Genomic DNA, 18,977 nt, shown 5'->3' with positions numbered 1-18,977 from the left:
GTGTCCAATGGAACACGTCAAGTCTATCAAAAAAAGTATTTTGCAGCTCGAATTGTGTGAGATCTCATGCATGATTTACAGAGTGTTTCTATGCAGAGTGCAAAAATACAAAATTCCTTTCAGTTAGCTGTCAGTTGTGATAAGTGTAATATTTCGCATAGCAGCGAGTAATGAAATTACAATTACGGCGAGTGTCGTATTGCGACGTCAACAGAACGGTTATTCGTCCGCCGTACGAATTTGATTATTATCATCTAGACGCTTCTGATACAACAAAATGTCAAGTGTCACACGATGTCACGGTACGTACCTGGTTTTGGCGTTCACAGTCCGAAGTATCCACCGATGGTGGTGGCGACGACAACGCCCAATACGGCGAGGCAAATCATGATCATGATCTTCTTCTGCACTCGGCATTAACAGATCGGCAAAAATTTAATATAATCGATTACAAAGCTTCCTCTCTCTCTCTCTCTCTCGACGCTCTCCCCTAAATCTCTCTATTCTCATTTATTCTATTTACGTATTTCTCTCTCTCTCTCTCTCTCATTTTCAAACCCAATCTCGCTCGTGTGCTCAATACCTCTGTCCATTACAATTACGCTATACATTACAATTGTTTACTTATCGATCTATCGTGCCGTAGAGCACCTGAAAGAAATTGGATCTTGCTCGTTGCCGGCATGGGTGACGCACGTTGCAATAGCCTGCGCAAAAAATGACGCGTGAACGTGACGTTGATTCGAGTGTATTCTCGACGGAAATTGCGTCTGAATAGAAGCTGACTATCTTGACACGTACAGATTTCGATTTGAAAGTTGAATTGCACCAACAATTTGAATTATGAATAATTTTGATTAAATGCATAACTTTAATTTGCGATTTGATCTTAACTTTAACAATCTTATCTTATACAAAACGTTCCAAATTTGATTTTTTCCCCCACCATCTACAGTTTTATAAATCAATTTGAGATAAATTTGTACTCACAAAATCTATAAATTTTTATAAATTACATTTTATTTGAAATTATTTTTTATTTAATTACAAATAGTTTTTGAGAAAACTCTGATTGACCGCGCAATTACAAATTGCGTTAATTGTGTTTAAAAATTTGGCTCCAATTTGGTCAAAAAATTCGGAGACGATAGAAGATATCGGAAATCTGGAACGCTTTGTATACACAGAGAAAGAAACATAATCAATTACTTTCAGCGGTAAACGTTGATGCAATCGGTCTTCGGGATGTAGAAACATTTTGTGACGTATCAGTAATTAAAATCTCGTAACTCTTACTTCTAGGATAAAGTAACATGAAAAATCAAAGATGATCAATGAGATTAGCGTCGGGAAAAACGGAGATACAAACCTTCATTAACCCTCGCCATTGGCGTCTGCTTTCTTCGGAGCTTCCCGCCACAACTTCAGCCTTCTCTATTCCGTGTATTCCTAATTTGCTTCATCCCGCATCCCTTTCCCTCTTTCTCCGCGGTAAGCAGAGAATGTTTCACCGAGTCCATTTACATCTGGTGTCTACCGCGAATCGATCCTGACGACCGACTGCCATTGCTTCTTTCTTGTACAAAATGCACCACAAATTCTATCGTCTTCTGCTATCTTCGCGATATTCTATATGCGTGAATTGATCCCACTCCATAGATCCGAACGACCAGCGTTAATTATTGTTACACTCGGTTTTATTCGCGTCTGATTTATTAATTAGCAAATAATTCTTATTTTTTTCTTTTGCAAGGCGACAAGTACAGTGAGGATGACAGGAAAAACAAGACGGCGTGCCATGTGTGTGAACAAGCCGCTGCTTTTCTATTTAAAAAAATTTTTTGAATATACACCCGAAGAGAGAAGAAAATGCCTACTACGCTGTCGACGTTAATAATTAATATATTGTTCATCCTGTCCTTCCCCTTATGTCGTCATTATTATTATCTACTCTATACAAATTGCAATTATTTACATGTATAATGCGCGCGCCGCACTGTGTTGTGCGGTCTGCATTGCGACGACGGTGATTATTAGAGTTCGGGCGATCGATATTTGTTCATCGGAGCATGTGTGCCTCGCGAGATACGTCACCGTCGTGCAGATTAGCGTTCCGGCAGAGCGGAATTCTCAGCCTACAAGAGAACTAAAGTACTCGACACGAGGAAGTGGCGACCGTCTCTGTCGTATATCGCGAGGGAACGATCGATCGGTTCTGGGACAAATCCGGAAGCGTCTCCGCAAGCTCGCGCTGTTACGACGCCGATTTAACACGGACGAGTCTCATGCTATCTAGAGTATTGCTGATTTCGTGATATCAAGCGACTCTGCGGCGACAACAAACATGATGGAATTAAATGTTGATTTTCGACAAAAAGATAATAGAATCAAGTATCGAATACATTTGCTCTCTGTCGCTGCGTCTCGGATTAAGATAAATATTTTTCAAGATATACATATAATTATATATATATATAATTTATAGACTACTATTACAGCTAAATATTAAAAAATTTCAATGTCAAGCCAAATGTCAAAAAAAGTAATTTTAGAAAAAATTGAACAAAAAATATTTTTTGTATTCCAATTGGAAAAGTAAAAATAAACTCTCGTATTTGTAATACAATAACGTTTGTCAGAACACAATTAAACCTATAATTTTCTCTTTCAAAAAACGGTTGAAAGTGAGAATTATAGACAAAAAATATACTGACGTATAAGTAATTTTTGAAATCTGATTATTTTAAATACATCTGATATCATGTAACGAAACAAATATGGTTGAAATCAATATTTGTAGATAACAAATATACAAAAAATATAAATAGAATCGTGTATATTTGTTTGCTGTCGCTGCATTCCGCTTTGAATAACTGAGAGATTTTCGTTAAATCGACGGCAAACTTTATTTTAAGAACTTCGGAAAGGGCGCACAACTTTGATCTCGTACGTCATGCGTAATTCTCGATTGCGCACAGTTGTCGTCTTCATTTTTCACTCGCGTCGTAACTTCGCTTAGACGGAACGGTGAAGAGCGAGAGAACGAATGGCAAAAATAATATAGAAAAAAGTAACAAAAGGCAGTGCGGCGGCGCGCTCGAATACGAGGGAAGGCAATCGGCAATGGCATATTCATTTATTCAGTCCAAAGGAAATCTAATCTTCGAGATAATTTCTCCCGATATTTTTTTATTACCGTTTCTAGAATTGGACGCGCGCTCACAATGCGTGATAGTACTTTCAAAAAAATATTGTTTAATTTTCTGAAAATTTTAAGAGTTATTGCTGCGCGATTTTATACGAACTATTACATCGGATTTTCAGCGAACAGAATATTTTTCTTTGCTCTTCTTTAAAAAAAAAAAAAAAAAAAAAAAAAACCGAATAAAAATCAATATCGCGTACTTTCCGACGTATCGAAGCGCAGTAGAAAGAACTCCGTGAGTCTCTTCGACAAAGCGATCGTTCCTCAACTTTGTATAATTGAGCCTTCAAGCGCTCGTGTCATCACCGTTCCTGATTTCTACCAGCGTTCCACCGACATTCACAATCACATGTCTACGGGACGTAGTTCTCCAGGAAGTTACATCCGCAGAATGGATCCTAATTACCGTGTTTAGTAAACGATTAGTTATCTGTGACTATAACGATACGACACGCCGCGCGAGATCGCAATCGATAATGTTATAATAATAAATTTACAAACGCATAAAATTTATTAAGAATCAATAAATGTAACGACTTTCTGCAGGACATCTCGAGAGCTGGAAAATCCGCGACGTGCATTGTATTATCCGAACTCTCCAGGAAAGATCGACGTGATTAGCGCTGATTTTCCATTACGATCCTTGCTCGTCGTCCCTCAAAACGGAAGGACGTGATAAGAACGAGAAATGCACTGAAAGTATATACTTCCGCATCCCGTTTCGACTTTTTCTTTTTTTCTTTTTATCGTTAAATTTATTCTGCGAATGTGTGCTTATTTGTTTATCACGCGCGTACTTAAGCTAACTAAAACTAACTGCCAGAATGATAATCAGAATGATGACCGCTATTGTCACACAGACCACTATCAGGAACAATTTCTGCAAAACAAAATCATTTCGTGATCGCTTGGAAAATAAACGAAAAGAGAAAGAAATAAAGCAAAACAATGATTCTCCAAATGAAACTGAAATCGCGAGAGTTTCAAATGAGCCTTCGAGATGTAACAATAGTTCCGATTTTCAGCATTTCATTATTGTCAAATACTTAATTAGAAGTGTCTGTATAAACATTTACATATTTGCATTGATCCAACCAGTAATATTTGCTTTTCACATCTGTATTAACAGCTCAATATATTTTGATATTTTCTGCATGTTTTCATCGTTAAATTCGACGATTAATAAATGTTATTTATTTGGTTAGTATTGTTTCGTTCTCTCTATTATCTTTTTTTGAATTTCTCGAACAATTTGAAATCGACTTTCTTTTGACACCAATTTTATTAAACATTGTTTTCTCTTGATTTTTTAACATTTAATCTGTATTTTTTAAAGCAATAAACATCAGATTATGTAGAATTACGTTAAAGTACAATCTGCAATAAAATTTTATCATTTATTTCTAGGATTCTAGGATTCATGCACTAAAAGTTTTACGTCTTTGCTACCTCGTATTTTATTTTTACTAAAAAGGTCTACTTTTTGCAAAATCAATCTCCAAGTTACTTATAAGATCAAACTTGCGGTGAACTTGTGATATTTCATATGTTCGTAATTGATAAATAGCATATAAATTTTCTATTTATATATTATTATATTTATATTTTGGTCTACCATCGAATATTAAATTACTAAAGATATAAAATAAAAAAATTCAAACTAAATTGCTGCTGAGTTATTTTTCGCCGAGTAATTTCATACGTCTCGAAAGTCAGAGGAATATCTCGCAACTTTGTGAAATAAATGAAGAATGATGAATGCACATCGGTCGGCGTAAAATGATGAACGATTTCCGACAATGTACAGCTGACCTCGAATTTCCTCCAGAAATCCTACGTCTTACAGTTTTTCCGAGGTTAATCACAAGCACAGTGTTGTCAATTGCGCAGGTAAAACCGGCAAGACGGGGGAATGCAAATTCTGCGATTGTGCCGCGTCTCGGCGGGACCGCAGCCCGTGATCACGATTGACGGGACTCCTATTACTGTCTCAAGATATCCGCGATCCGGAGGAATGTCGAGCGATGTAATGAAGTGTACTTACAGTTAACGAAACGAGCGGATGCGATGAGTGCGATGTTATTACGTTAATTAGTCGTTCGTTATAGAGATTAGTCGGAGGATTATCGGCGTAAGATCACGGAGAGACGTGTGTTATATGAGGATCGGCGCGGGACACCCGTTTTATTATTTGCAGCACATCTCCCCTTTTCTGCGCTTTTGCTTTGTTATGTGACTTAGTTTACACGTGCAATTGTTAAGATACGTTCACAGCTTGCGTAGGCGACCGCCTTTATTACTCCACGTGTCCATGTCCCCCGCACCTTCTGATCACACTGCACATTTGATCTCATACATTTCGTCCCGGGCTGATCGCGACTAAGTTTCTGCATTATTGTTATTATTATTATTATTACATTGTTATTATTATTATGACATATTCGCTGCCGCATTGCACTCGTTTCCCCCCTTTCTTTCTTTGCCTTCGAAAATTTTCAAGCGTTCGCCTATTCCTTTCCCTCGTTCCCTTCCTTCTCCCCCCCTCAAAAACACCCCCTTGGCCGTTTAGGATTTCGAAGGAAGGCACCCTATTATTATGGCGGCTAGTATGACCACCGATATTACGACGCAGATTATGATGAAGATCATTTTCTGTGGACAGAAAAGCAGAGAGGGCGACGTGTGAGGTACGCATATGTGTGCTATGTCGTTGATGAGTGATCAAAAGAATCATAGAGAGAGAAAGAGAGAGAGAAAAAAGAGTGTAGGTGTATTGAAAATGTTGCACGGCGTGCCTTATAAGAAAATCGTCAGAAAGGTGACACGTACGTACTCTTCGAGAAATCGACAAAGTAAAAAGAGAAAGAGAACGAGAAAAATATTTTCGGCGACGGCGAAACAGTAAAATAAGAAGAAAATATCTCGGGCGCTTGTATAAGTGCAGTGAATCGGAAATCAAAATTCGAAGCTCGCGAGAAAAGAAGCGGTGAGAAAGAGCGTGTGTGATATACGTGTTCGCTCATGCTGACTTGTGTTGCTTTACAAGTGATGCATTTTTGATCGGTGAATCACGAGAGAAAAAAAATAAAAAGAAAGAGAAATTTTACTTTAATTTTTCGATGCGTGCAATTTTTACTTTGTAAAAAGAAAATGTGTTTATTAAATGTGTGTATTGCTTGTTATTTATTTCACAAGTGTTAATAACTTATAAATGAAGAAGAAGATGCTGAGATAGAAGAGAGTTGTGTAATTAGTTACAAAGGATAAAATAAAAACGGAATCAGAGGCAAGTGGCACTGAACAGTAATTTAATTGAGACGCGAAGTTAAACATTCTCGCGAACAAATTCGATAAAAAAAATATCTGAAAGATTAATTAATGTTCGATCTTAAAGAGCACAGAGATGGATTCATCGTAAAACCAGTATTTGTGCATGGTCATATTTAGTATTACATTAAAGTAAACACAATTGTTTTAGAAATATAGAAAAAAATATTAAATTACTTCTCAATATTTGTAAATAGAAATAAAAATAAATAAAACTTTGCAAATTTGAAATAGAGATTGTCAAATTCTGCGCGGTTTTCAAAGTTAAAATAAACAAATATTTAAGTAAAACTTTCATTGAATCGCTAAGTGCGGAATGTAATCCGTTAAAAAATAATCGTTACTGTTGCAAGTGGTATTACGGGCGACAAATTCTAAAGGGATAAACTCGTTGCCAAACACAATCAAGCACATTCCTCATACCACTAATAATGCGGGTGCGACAAACTGATTAGTCACAAACACCAAAACCGCTCTACCCGACTACAAAAACTCCGTTACCCCTACTTCATTACATTGCGCTCTGTGCAAGTCTAAAGACACAGCGCATTCTTTCGTCGCTGTACTAAGTCTACGCTACTCGACATCGATTACATTTCATCTCTTTTACCACGATTCCACGATGGACTTCGATCGCGAAATAATTTGTGAACGTGACCAAACAGTAACACGATTAGCACGAGTGCAATTGCACACTATACACTGGACACAAGATTAAAGGTCAATCACAAGAAACAAGAATTGGATCCCACTCGAGGTACCTGATCGCAGGTAGTAGCAGAGACGAAGAAAAGTGCTCGAGGAGCAAGAAGGAATTTCAGCGACTTGATTGATCTTGAACGGAGCGTTCTTGAAATCATCAGATATTCACGAGTGCTCTTAAAACTGATCGTTTCAGTAGCTATATTATTTACATACTAAGATTCGCGAAAAATTGTTCACAGACTTTCGTTCGTCGTAACTTTGTAAGTTATAGAAATTTATATTTTCCTTCTCCGACAGATATTCTTGGATCTAAAGAATTTTACTATTTTTAACCGACCGAATCCCGCTTGAAGCGTACTGAAGTGAAAATGTCCGCATTGGAAATGCAACAATGGCGAGAGAGGTCAAAATTCTACGCGAAGACCGCGCCGCGCGGAGAGGAGAAAATGATAACAATGCGAGGGAGGAATGTTACTACGCGATAATGTTTTCAAGCCCGCCGTCGTGCTTGATAAAACTTCAAAGAAATCTCTCTCGAATCCCGTTTAATAGGCACTTATTCCTTTTTGCTCCTAGCCCGGTTTCATTCATTCGCGATGTCGTCTTTTGATGAACGCCGCCAAGCGAAGCGGTTCCTTATCACGAGTACCATACTTCAGAGGCGTTTGATAAATCCTCTGAGTCAACTCGTAGAAAGAGAGACTATTCTTCAATGGATTCTGGTGGAATTGTCATCTCACTCAATGCAAACTCAAAATTCGCGATGCTAACGTACAGGAAGAAATGCATTGTTTCGAAATTCAACACTTCTAATATAAAATCGATGGATATCTCTCGTTAGAAAAATTTCCACGAATGCAATTCGCGATTTAGCAGCGTTCATGTCGACCGGGCTGTTCCGAAACTCGCAAAATCTGCCTCGCCTCAAAGAAGCACTTAGCAACAACCCTGTGATTATGCCAATACGAGTAGCAGATTCACCCAGTTTCGGCCCAAGTCCGACCGCGCGACTGTTTGGTGTCTGATGTTCTTTACCTTACGAGCCTTGCTTTGATACTCTTCGGCTTTGATCAGCTCGCCTCGGGCCTGATCCACGTGGTCGCTGGTCTGATTCACGCAGTATTCAATGCGGTCCATCATCTCACCCTGCCGTACCGCACGTGGGGCGGAGAACGGGACTCGAGACGGGAACGGGACGGACGGGGGGACGGTCGGGTCGGGTCGCTCATCGAGGGGACAACCTCGGGGACGGATGCACCCAGAGTTACATTTATGTACACATAATCGACGAGTAGAGAAAGAAGCAGCATCCCCGCCGCAGGGAAAACGTAGACCCTCAGCGTCGTTGTCGCGCGACGTACGTGCGCGCGTCGTGTTTTCACATCGATACACAACCACACACGATCCGTATTAATATAAAGGTTAATACGCAAGGTTAGTAGTATGAGTAGTAGTATAGTAGTAATAGTATAGTAATAGTAGACAGAGCAATTGATGGACAGAGGCACACAATTAGCACACCCATGTTTCGACAGAGGACAGAGAGCGTTACATAGGTATATGTATAGAGAGAGAGAATAACACGCACACACACAAACAGTATATATGTATGTAGTAAAATATAAATATATATATATATATTTACATATATATACATTTATATCGTTGTAAACGATGATCACCGCGAACCGACGCGAATGCCAGCAACCGGCGAAAGTAAAGTGGCGTACAGTTCAATAAAAAAAAAAAATAAAATAAAATAAAAAATAAAAAAAACCCACAAAGCGTCGTCGTTAGTTGTTTACGCGTCGCAGAGGTAGGTGTAGGTGTACACCAATTAGTACAGATTACAGCGAGGATATATCAACAGAAGCGTAATAATTGAGTAGCGAGTAACATAAATAGAGCAGGGTTGATGGAAGGGGGGTAAGAGGTAAAAATCAAAGGGGGTTTAGGCAATATTAACAACGGGTCGAGGAGGGGGGGAAGACGGATCGGAATATAGGAAGAAAAAAAAAAGAGTGACCAATTAGACGCGAACGAAATGCCAATGGTTTCGGCGCGTGACATCTGGGTAGGACTCACCCGTCGGGCTTTGCTTTGATACTTGAGTGCTTTTTTGGTGTCCTGCGTGGCCGTCTGCACGTAATCCACCGCGTGTTCCACGTGGTACTCTATGCGATCTATCATCTCGCCCTAATGTAGGTAGGAGGCGCGGCGCGAATCCACACAGCGTAACACAGGCGAAGAAAGAGTGTTAGTTCTCGAGAGAGTAAGGCAAGCCAGTGTGATTAAACTGCTCGCTGATTTTCATTATTGTTATCGTGCAGCAGTTCGCACACCGGCTTTGATAAACAAAAAAGTAATGACCGCCAAGAATTCATCACGCCAAACGTCGGCGTTGATAATTGCAATTTATGAAATACGATAATGATAGTGCAATCATTAACAATTTTTTTTTTAAATTATCAAAAATTGTAATTTGACGCTATCAATAGTGTCAAAAAGTTGTTATAAGTTTAGTTAATAATTGCGGTCATTACTTTGCCCCTCAATACATAAGAAAAGATCTTTGAATAAACGTACCATTACGTAAAAAGATTAATTATATTATTATTGTTATTGTATATATTATTATTTAATTATTACTATCATGCAAAGAAAAAGCGTAATGGACTAAAATCTCAGGTTTCTCATAAAAACGAAAAACGTTTTGAATAAATTATAATAATTGAATAAATTTTTAGTAGCATTAAAGAGAAGAACGTGATAATTACACACTTAATTATATTTATAAATAAATTTGAGATTTTAGTACAATAAAGAAATTTCCCTTTAATTAGCAGGCAATAAATACGTTAAATTATGGGGCTTGCTAAGAAATATTGTCGAAGAGAAGAAGAATGTTACACTGCGTCGCGCTACGCTTCCAATGACCTATTGATCATCGTTGCATAAAAATAATCGCGAACAACTGATAAAAAAATTATGCAATCGAGACGGAAATATTATTTGAATTATCATGTCAATTAGACTTGTGTAACGCAAGATTCAAAAATGGTTATGTCAGCCAATTACAAAAAAAAAAGATGCCGCTCAAGCATCTTGCAATAAAACATCTTATTCATTAATCAAATTAATAATTTGGGACAGATAAAATTGAAATATGCATTTGAAAAAGCAACCAAACCAAAATTGTTTTTCATAATCACTTCTTGCTTTAACGTTTCAAAATTGAATTTAAATTTGCATTAAATATTTTCTCTTAAATTGTATAAAAAGATAAATATAATTATCAGATTTAAAAGAAATCTCAAAGTAACATGAAATATAATATTATAAAAAATAATCTGCAAACAATATTTTGTTATTTTGTAAAAGATAAGACTGAAATGTAATTAATTAATTTCTATTTAGTTTCAGAAAAAATTAAATTTGTCTTCAATGCTTCCTCAAATACATATATCAATTAATTCGCGCGTATTGCAACATTACCTACGAAAATATTTATTAATTGATTTGTGAACTGGAAGAGATTATGTTCATATTTGCTGAAACGATTTGTAACTTAATACGAGTTTATCTGACTCTTCCAGTAAGTTACACGTTTAATTACTATTGTGATTATCCTTTCATCGCTTATATACGCGATGTAATCATATATCAATATCCATAATGACGAATATCTTTGATGTATTTATGATATACACGTAATTTGCCGCTGAGTTTAATTTGCAACAAAATATCTATATATATATTTCAAATAAAGAAATATTTTATCGATATAACGGTGAAAAGAAAAATGTTTTTTGCAACATTACATTCGTTATATTCCGTAAAAAGAAACTTTCGCGATTCACCGGGAAAAGAAGAATGGCGTAATAATTGTTTGCTTAAACTAGCAAACCGTTTCCGGGGCAAATTTGCATGAAGCTGTTCGATCTTACCTGACTCTCCACCAACATAGCCATGTCCATAAACATGTCGTGTAGCTCCCTGATGGAGTTTTCGAGTTTAATGATGTCAGCGTGACGCGCCTCGATGTCCGCAAGGGTCTGTTTTGCTTGTTGCGTTTCCATGATGATCTGCGATAAGTGACAAGATTAATTAGGTGAGTGGGAAAGGCAGCGGGCGCTTATTAACGTTTCTCACGAAGCTACAAAGTGCACGTAAACAGAAAGATCATTAAAGATGTACCCCTTGCGTGAAGACGGCTGGATTTCCTTGCTCCAGCATCTCCTCGAGCTCCTCATTAGTGGTCGTTCTCCCCGCTGAAAACAGAAGGATTTCTTTGTCTCGCAAACAGATGCAATCGCCGCAAATGCAAACACGATGAATTTTCTATCGAGCTATTGTGTTGTGCACATTATTATTTGTCGAACAAAGCGATCGCTCGGATTGTAAATATCGACATCGCATAAATGCTGATCTCATCATCATAATTACTATTTATCTTGTGTGTGTTATATCTCATCATGATTATTGTATTTGTTTCGTAGCGATATAAACGAGAGGAATTATGAACGCGATAAACTGATAAATCTACAATTTTGCAATGTAATTATTACAAAAATATTTCAGCAAAATTTAAAAGAAACTCGTAAATCATAAATATTGATATTCTAAAATTGCTTGGTTTCATCGCTACGATTATTATTATAATTTGCTGGCAGAAATAGTTCGACGGTTTCTCTCGATTTTTTTTTAAATGGAAAGGCACGCGAGCATTAGGTTGATGAGCGTGTATTCCGAGAGCGGACTCGATGCGACGACAGATTGGAAAGAGCCGTTCTGCTCGAATAGGCATTCAGGCTGAATACGGCCAATCGCGGTATATATACATATACTCACTGATTTCGAGCTGTCGTTGTATTCTCCCCTTACACCGCTCCCTGTAATCGGTCTGTGTCCGATTGTATTCCGTCATCACTTCGACGAACTTCCTGGACAACGTCGAGTGTTGAGTCTTGCGTATCCTCAGATCCGCCGACGATTTGTTCGTGTGCTCCTCCTGCTCGATGTTCTGCTCTATCACTAAACGCAAGAAACAAAGTTCGGATGTCGCAGTGCGGAACGTACACGTTTCGACAGTCGCGAGAACTCAGTCGATTTAATTGTCATCTCACGGTAGGAACAAATCCGAAAATTCAAGAGAAACTTACCCTTTAACTTAGCCCTCACTTTGTTAGCAGTTTTCTTGATGTCGGACATCAGGTCTTCGAGTTCCAGTTTCACCTCTGAAATCAAAAAGTTATTTGTGTGTTAAGAATTCTCCGAGTTCAGAGACCTGTTACTTCTTAATGCGCTAGAAGATCGAAGTTTTATTTCGAATCTAGAACAAATCGTGAATATGTTATATTGGAAATTTGTGGCAATCAGCAAAAGAGAGAAATTATGATATATTTTTTGTCGTACGAAAATGATTCTCAGTAGCCGATAATACAAAGTTTATATATAATCACAAATTCGAGACAAATGAAATAACACACACACGTATGAATTTGTCATTATTAATTACTAGAGGATCGATCACATAGGTGATCAATAAAATCCCACGCTATCTTCTGCGAAATCCATAAGTTCGCAAAATTACTCTTGCAACATTGTTTCAGTCGATGTTTCAATTCTAGAGGGAAGATCGTACATTCGCGGAGATATATGAGCGTATTGTTCAGCATCATATTGATCGAGGAATATAGTCCGTGCACAACTTGTAACCACTACTACGCTAGCAAACTTTCGAATTCCCGCAAGACGGTCTTGGCCGCCGTTATCTGCCGCTTTTCGCAGTAAATTTACAATCCGATCTCGCTCTCTGCCTTTGCAATTCTTATTTCTTCCGTATATTCATCTTCTCTGTAACTTTCTCGCGCTTCCAATGCCCGCGGTTACGCTCCGAGTTGTTTCAACCGGCGTGGCAAATATCAGGCCATAATTTGCAACTTATTTCGCCTATATTCCACATTCGAGAGCAGTGATTTATTCGCAAGAATGACGAAGTATATGAACCATCGCGAAATACACCACATAAATGCTACAGAATTCGGTGATTTCGGCATAAAAATTCATGTGTTTATATATTTTTACATTATCATAGTTGCTCAAAACTAAGCTAAAAAGTTGCGAAATTATTTCTTTTAAAATAAAAGCAATTCTTTTTCTTTATCCTCTAAAGATTTTTCACTCTTATATACCGTCGTAATAATCAAAGCTATGACGTCAGGTTATCGTAACGGATTAATGTGCTGATCTCGGCACGAACCCTTGATTTAATGTAATTACAAGTATAGACGAGGGTTACGATCTACTTGTAATGTCAAGTTCCGCGAATCAATATTCCGCGATGAAATCCCACGCAAATACGCATTAAACGAGCCCCACGCAACTCACACCGCCTACGTCCCGTATAAATCTACAGCCTTCGTCTTTGATGAAAGACTTCTCGCTCTTTTTCTCGATAGACAAATATCATGATTCCGCTTTATAAAGAGGACATTAACTAAAAAAAAAAGGGAAAAGGGCAGACCTTTTCCTTCGTTTGGGAATTTTTTAATAGCAAACTATTCGATGCAAATGAAATAACCAGAGGGGAAAGGGGGCAGAGAAAATTAATTAAAATTTTTTTCAGTGAAAGAATATGCCGCAATGTTCGGGCAGAATGCATGCCCGATATTCGCGACGCTGATATTCCCGTCGCAAATATTTTTCGAACGGAGATCCCTCACGTACCATGGTGGAATGTGTGGTTTGCATCATATCCACCCACGTGTCATGCCACATATTTCCCGAGTGAACCGCCCGAGTCTGCCAAGGCACCCCGAAGCGCCTCAAATCCAGTTGCCGTGAGATTTAGCGTTTACCGCCAGAACGACACTACGTCTCCCTTTGGGAACGCGAAAATGCTGAGTAATAAGACATTTCCCCGAAATACGTTCATCTTTATTGTTCGCGAGAATGATACTCCGGCGTAACGGCACGAGCTATTTCCAGTAAATACTTTTATACAGCGTGTTGTAGCGAAATAGTTCGAGAGGTGGAAATTTATGAAGACATCCAACAAGAAAATATTAAAAGATATAAAATATCGCATTATATTAAAAGTATACATTGCCACAAATATCTTCTCTCTTATGTTGAATATTGATAAGTATTAATATCTTTCTTGCAAAGCTTGATATCACTCTTTTGAATACTGTTAGAGAAAAAATAAGATGAATAAAAAGCTCACTTGAATAAAAAACATTATATATTAATTTTAGGTGGCTAACAATTTTTTTGCCATCCATTATTTCTAAGATTCTTGAAAAATTTGATGAAAATCTAGCGAGTCAACTTTAACCACTAACACGAAACATCGTTATCTCGCATGCAACGCGTCGGGGAAGTTTTGACGAAATTTCTCAGCTTTACTTAAAATGCAAATTCGCCTTGGATGTATGCTTCTCGCGCTTCTATCGGTCGCATCTTCCGCGTTTAGATACACGAACACCATAGCGGCGAGCCACCGTTGAAGGGCGAGAGAGGCCGAATAAAAATGAAGGTGCCTAGAAAATTCACCCTCACGCGCGTCTTTCTAGTCACGATCGGGCACTTAGTCGCAGCGCGATTTAGTGACCGTTATCAGACGCGTGCAAAGGGCATCTTTATTGCATCAGATAAGACCGCGCCGAACGAAGGAACGGAAAGATAGGGGTCTGTTTAGTTTGATCGATGATGTATAAAGAGAAGGAGGTAGCTTCGTTCACTGCCATTTATGGTTGTTTCGCCTACATGTTTTTATAGAAAATTAACATTTCTTTTTATCATAAGTTTATCCCGTCTGTTTCGAAGTATGTCGAAAATCCATTTGTAACGCTAATTTGTCCATCGATCGAGGTTTCGTAATAAAATCACTAAGAATTCTGCAGATTTAAATCATGTTGGTAAAAAAACTTAATATAATCATATAATCAAAACTCAATATAATCATTCTACCGGAATAGTTACATTGATAAACAAAGTTGAATAATTTTATCCTTCAATATACAAAATTGCTATAATGTAGTTGATGTGTCATCTATTTATGTTGTGAAATCATATTTTCTTTTTACAAAGTTCTATTGATTATTCTTTTTAATGAAGTGATAAAAAGATAATTGCTAGAAGCTAAAATTGCTTCTCGAAGGAATCGTGCAAAATTCTGATTTTGCACCAATAATCGTTCGAGATGGGAAGCTAAGATAAAACGCAATCTTCTTGCTGTCGTACCAGGCTGTGGTATTCGCGAAAGAAAGCAACGATCAGGGTCATTTACACGGGAACTGGCGTGAAGCTCGACTGTGAAGGAGAACTACCAAGTTTAACCGCATCTGAATGCAACGACCTGGAACTCATGAACTCGTCCTTGCAACTGGAGCAATGCTCACAGCGGGTTTACAACAGGTAAAGCTCCGGTTGTAATAAAAACCGCCTGAGATTCTCAATGGAATTCAATAATAAAATTTATTTCCGCATTGTTTAATAATCTCGACCGAGAAACTTACACAAACGGGCTTATATATAGCCTGAATTATAAATAAAAGACAAATATAACATCAATCGGATAAATAACATAGAGATAAACACGATATTTTTTATTATACAATTGACATGATTGCCTGTTTTTCATCATTTTAATGTATATATTAAATATACACAAAGTAGTTAAATTATTTTTAACGTTTCTTATAAACAATAATATTTATAATATTATATTACATTTATATTATTGAAATGTATTTCAATATTGCGGTGTAGAATATGCTTCGATAAATAGAGATATAATTCACGCAGTAGTACGATTCGAAATTAGTCAGGCGCAAGATATTTGAATTATATTCAAAATAAATGATTATTGTAATTAAACAAAAATAAGGGCTAAGCCTGTAATTATTTATTATTGTAAACTGCAGTCTCTTATATATTGACGTAATTCCGTCAATGTGTGTTTCTTTTCCTTTCTTTCTGCGAAGCGCAAGTTTCTCTAATTCTCCTTCCCACTAGTGGCTACACTCGCAAAAACTTTTCTTCCCTTAATCCCCAGTATCGAAATTCTTTTCTCTCGTCTCGGGCCAGTGTTCGCCGGCAAAAGAACTTTGGTGCAAGATATTCCTATTGATATCGCAAAGAAAAGAGCTTGGCAATTGTGGATAATGTTCATAAATAGTAGAGCGCGCGACCCGAATGAATGCCGTATGTGGCACTATATACAAAACCGTACATAAACGTATATGGCACTGTATACAAAACCGTGGCCAGTGTTTGTAATCCGGCGGTAAGATATATAGCTTAGTATTCCCCTGCGCGGTAACTCCCACAAAAGCGTCTTTCGAGCGTTTTTTCCAACCCCATAAATCGAGAAGGTTCGTGGCTGCGAATAAAACCTTTCTGTCGACAAGCTTTTTTCATCGCGAAGATTTGGGAGATTCCATTCGCGCAAAACTTTTCACGCTTGTCGCTAGAAATAACGAACAGCGTTATATTAATAATCCATCTGAATACGATGAATGAAAAAGAATTTGAGCGTTAAATAGAGATTCAGTCATTGTAAACAAAAAAAAATATTAAGTTCTTCAAACAATAATTTGTAAAATACAAATTCGTAAATCTGATAATTCTGTGTATATGTAATATAAATATGAATAATGATATACGATTATATTAAATTAATGTTTTCGATCAGAGATAAAAAATAATGCAAAATTATTTCCAGCTATAAATGTCGTCTATCTAATAAATATACACCTAATTTTTATATTTATCTTAAAATTCAATCGGCAAAACTAACCGACTAATATGCGTTGCACGCGATACTCGTGTACAGTTCAACGGGTTTTGATTTAAGTTTTATATACATATAAAGAAAGGATAATCGAATCTCTATCTCGATTTTTTCCCCCTTTCGTTTCAACTCACGCTAAGATTCTTTTCCTTGTGCCGCGTCACGAACTAGGTTCTCTTGGCGATCGCAAGTGCGATAATTTCGACAATTCCGAAAATCATTTGCCGGAAAGTTTTTTTTCCCCTGCCGTGTCCGACAGATATAAAAGATTATAGAAATGGAGCAATTCCAGACGAGGAGAGGTGGTAGTAAAAAGATATATGGGAGATTTGGCTGTCGGCCAAGTAAATTGCGAGAGAACGAGATGTCGTTAACCCTTTATTGCGGTGAAAGATAAAATTTTGGAGTGTAGAGTGGCGGGAAAACACATATTTGTAATATAATAAAGCTAAGACAGCAATCTTATATCGAAACATCTGTTGGACGTTTTAGAACACGCTAAGATGACGCTTTGGATGTAGGACGCGCGATTTAAACACATACGCGTTTATCGCCTTCTAATAAATAACGGACAACTTCGAAAAAGTTCGAAGTAACACGAGTAATGATGTTACTGAGAGTTTCTTCGCAAAGTTTCATTAAAAAAGCAAACACCTGCAAGCGAAAAATTAGATCTGCCAATAGAACGAGTAGTTCGTTTAACTTTTGTCTTAAATTTTACCGATATGATTGAAAAGTTTATTTTTAAATTGTTTTAAATCCATATGTCGCCTTTAAAGAACTTGAGTTTAAAAGAACTTAAAAATAAACACTGTAATTACTTAATTGTAAGTAAGCCGACAAATTGTCGGAGCTAAATTAACGCAGCTAAAACTCGTGCAAAATGTTTCGTCGCGCAACTGTCGCGATTCTAAATTAGGCCGCATTCCTCATTAAGTTTTAATTAGCGCACGTAATTCGCCGAGGAAGGCAGACGCGCGTTGTGTTTGCTCACGATGCCGTCCGGTGCATTCTTCTTTGCGCCGCGGTTCTCGTATGCAAATCCGACGTGTATAATTTAGATTCGGGCGGGGAAACGTCGCGAGCACGACAAAGCAATTAGCAATTAGCCAACTCCCTTTAATTGCCTCCGACGCTCTTCCGGAATTGTGATCTTCCGACGACGAAGAATGGCGTCTGCCCGATTGCCGGGAAATTTCTCGAGCGAAAGGATACGGCCGATTAATGTCATCCAGTATATTTAAAGGGATCCGTTATCCCTGCCGACTTACTTCGGTTTCAAATCGACTTCGCCGCGGCTGAACAGCCTCATCGATTTTCTTGCCGAGGTACCGAGTTAACTTTGCTCACGCGACTTAATCATGAGGTCCCGACCGTGTGTGGGTTTTTCTTTTTATTTCTTTCTTCTTTCTCTTTTTTAAATCTCCTCGTTATATGGGATTATCACGATGCGTATATGGTGCTAAGGAAATAGATAGGATAGTCGAGAGATCCGCGAATAAGAGTAAAAACTGGATTTAATTAAAAGATGAACTGAGAGACTTCGATCGATTAACATTCGCTTCTTTCTCGGCGCGCGATTTCATTAACGAATTATTTAACATTCAAGCGAGTTCGCCTTGAGTTTTTAATTAAGCTTTGAAAACATAAACCTGCGCCGGACGTTATTTTTCCCTGGTTAATGTGAAGCTAACTTTACGGTAACAAAAATTTTATTTCCAACTTAATTGATGTTACACATAATATTGCAGAGGTTGAAAAGTCATGCTTTAAAACTGTTTCGGTTTGTGCAATGTGCGCGCGCATGTTTGTACAATTCGCTTTGAAATTTGCAATTTTCTTTTATAATTCACAATCTCACATTATTGGATTTCTAACTGGCAAGTATCTTGAAATATCTCAGCGCGCTTTTGCAATTTTACAGTCGCAAAGTACACGCAA

General features: G+C 37.6%; 1 protein-coding gene across 8 annotated transcripts in view; it reads right to left on the bottom strand.

Annotated features, from left to right (window-relative positions):
* Syx1A (Syntaxin 1A) overlaps nt 1–18,977 on the bottom strand; it is a 69,375-nt gene that overhangs the window by 8,155 nt on the left and 42,243 nt on the right. The window contains exons 4-10 of one of the 8 annotated variants that reach the window (XR_001101017.2): nt 12,400–12,474; nt 12,089–12,271; nt 11,435–11,508; nt 11,185–11,322; nt 9,323–9,433; nt 5,250–5,857; nt 3,357–4,085 (exon numbers count right to left, since the gene is read on the bottom strand). Coding sequence is in view for 7 of the 8 variants with exons in the window: in XM_067355560.1 (XP_067211661.1) it covers nt 9,101–9,433; nt 11,185–11,322; nt 11,435–11,508; nt 12,089–12,271; nt 12,400–12,474 (803 nt within the window). In the remaining variant the exon portion in view is untranslated. The other 7 variants (XM_012369666.2, XM_067355562.1, XM_012369687.2 and 4 more) reach the window with 7 other exon arrangements.

This window comes from Linepithema humile, chromosome 5 (genome assembly GCF_040581485.1).
Source record: "Linepithema humile isolate Giens D197 chromosome 5, Lhum_UNIL_v1.0, whole genome shotgun sequence".
In the NCBI taxonomy this organism is placed as follows: Eukaryota; Metazoa; Arthropoda; class Insecta; order Hymenoptera; family Formicidae; genus Linepithema; species Linepithema humile.
Note: the sequence above shows the minus strand (reverse complement) of the source record. Positions and strands in the feature narration are given on the sequence as shown.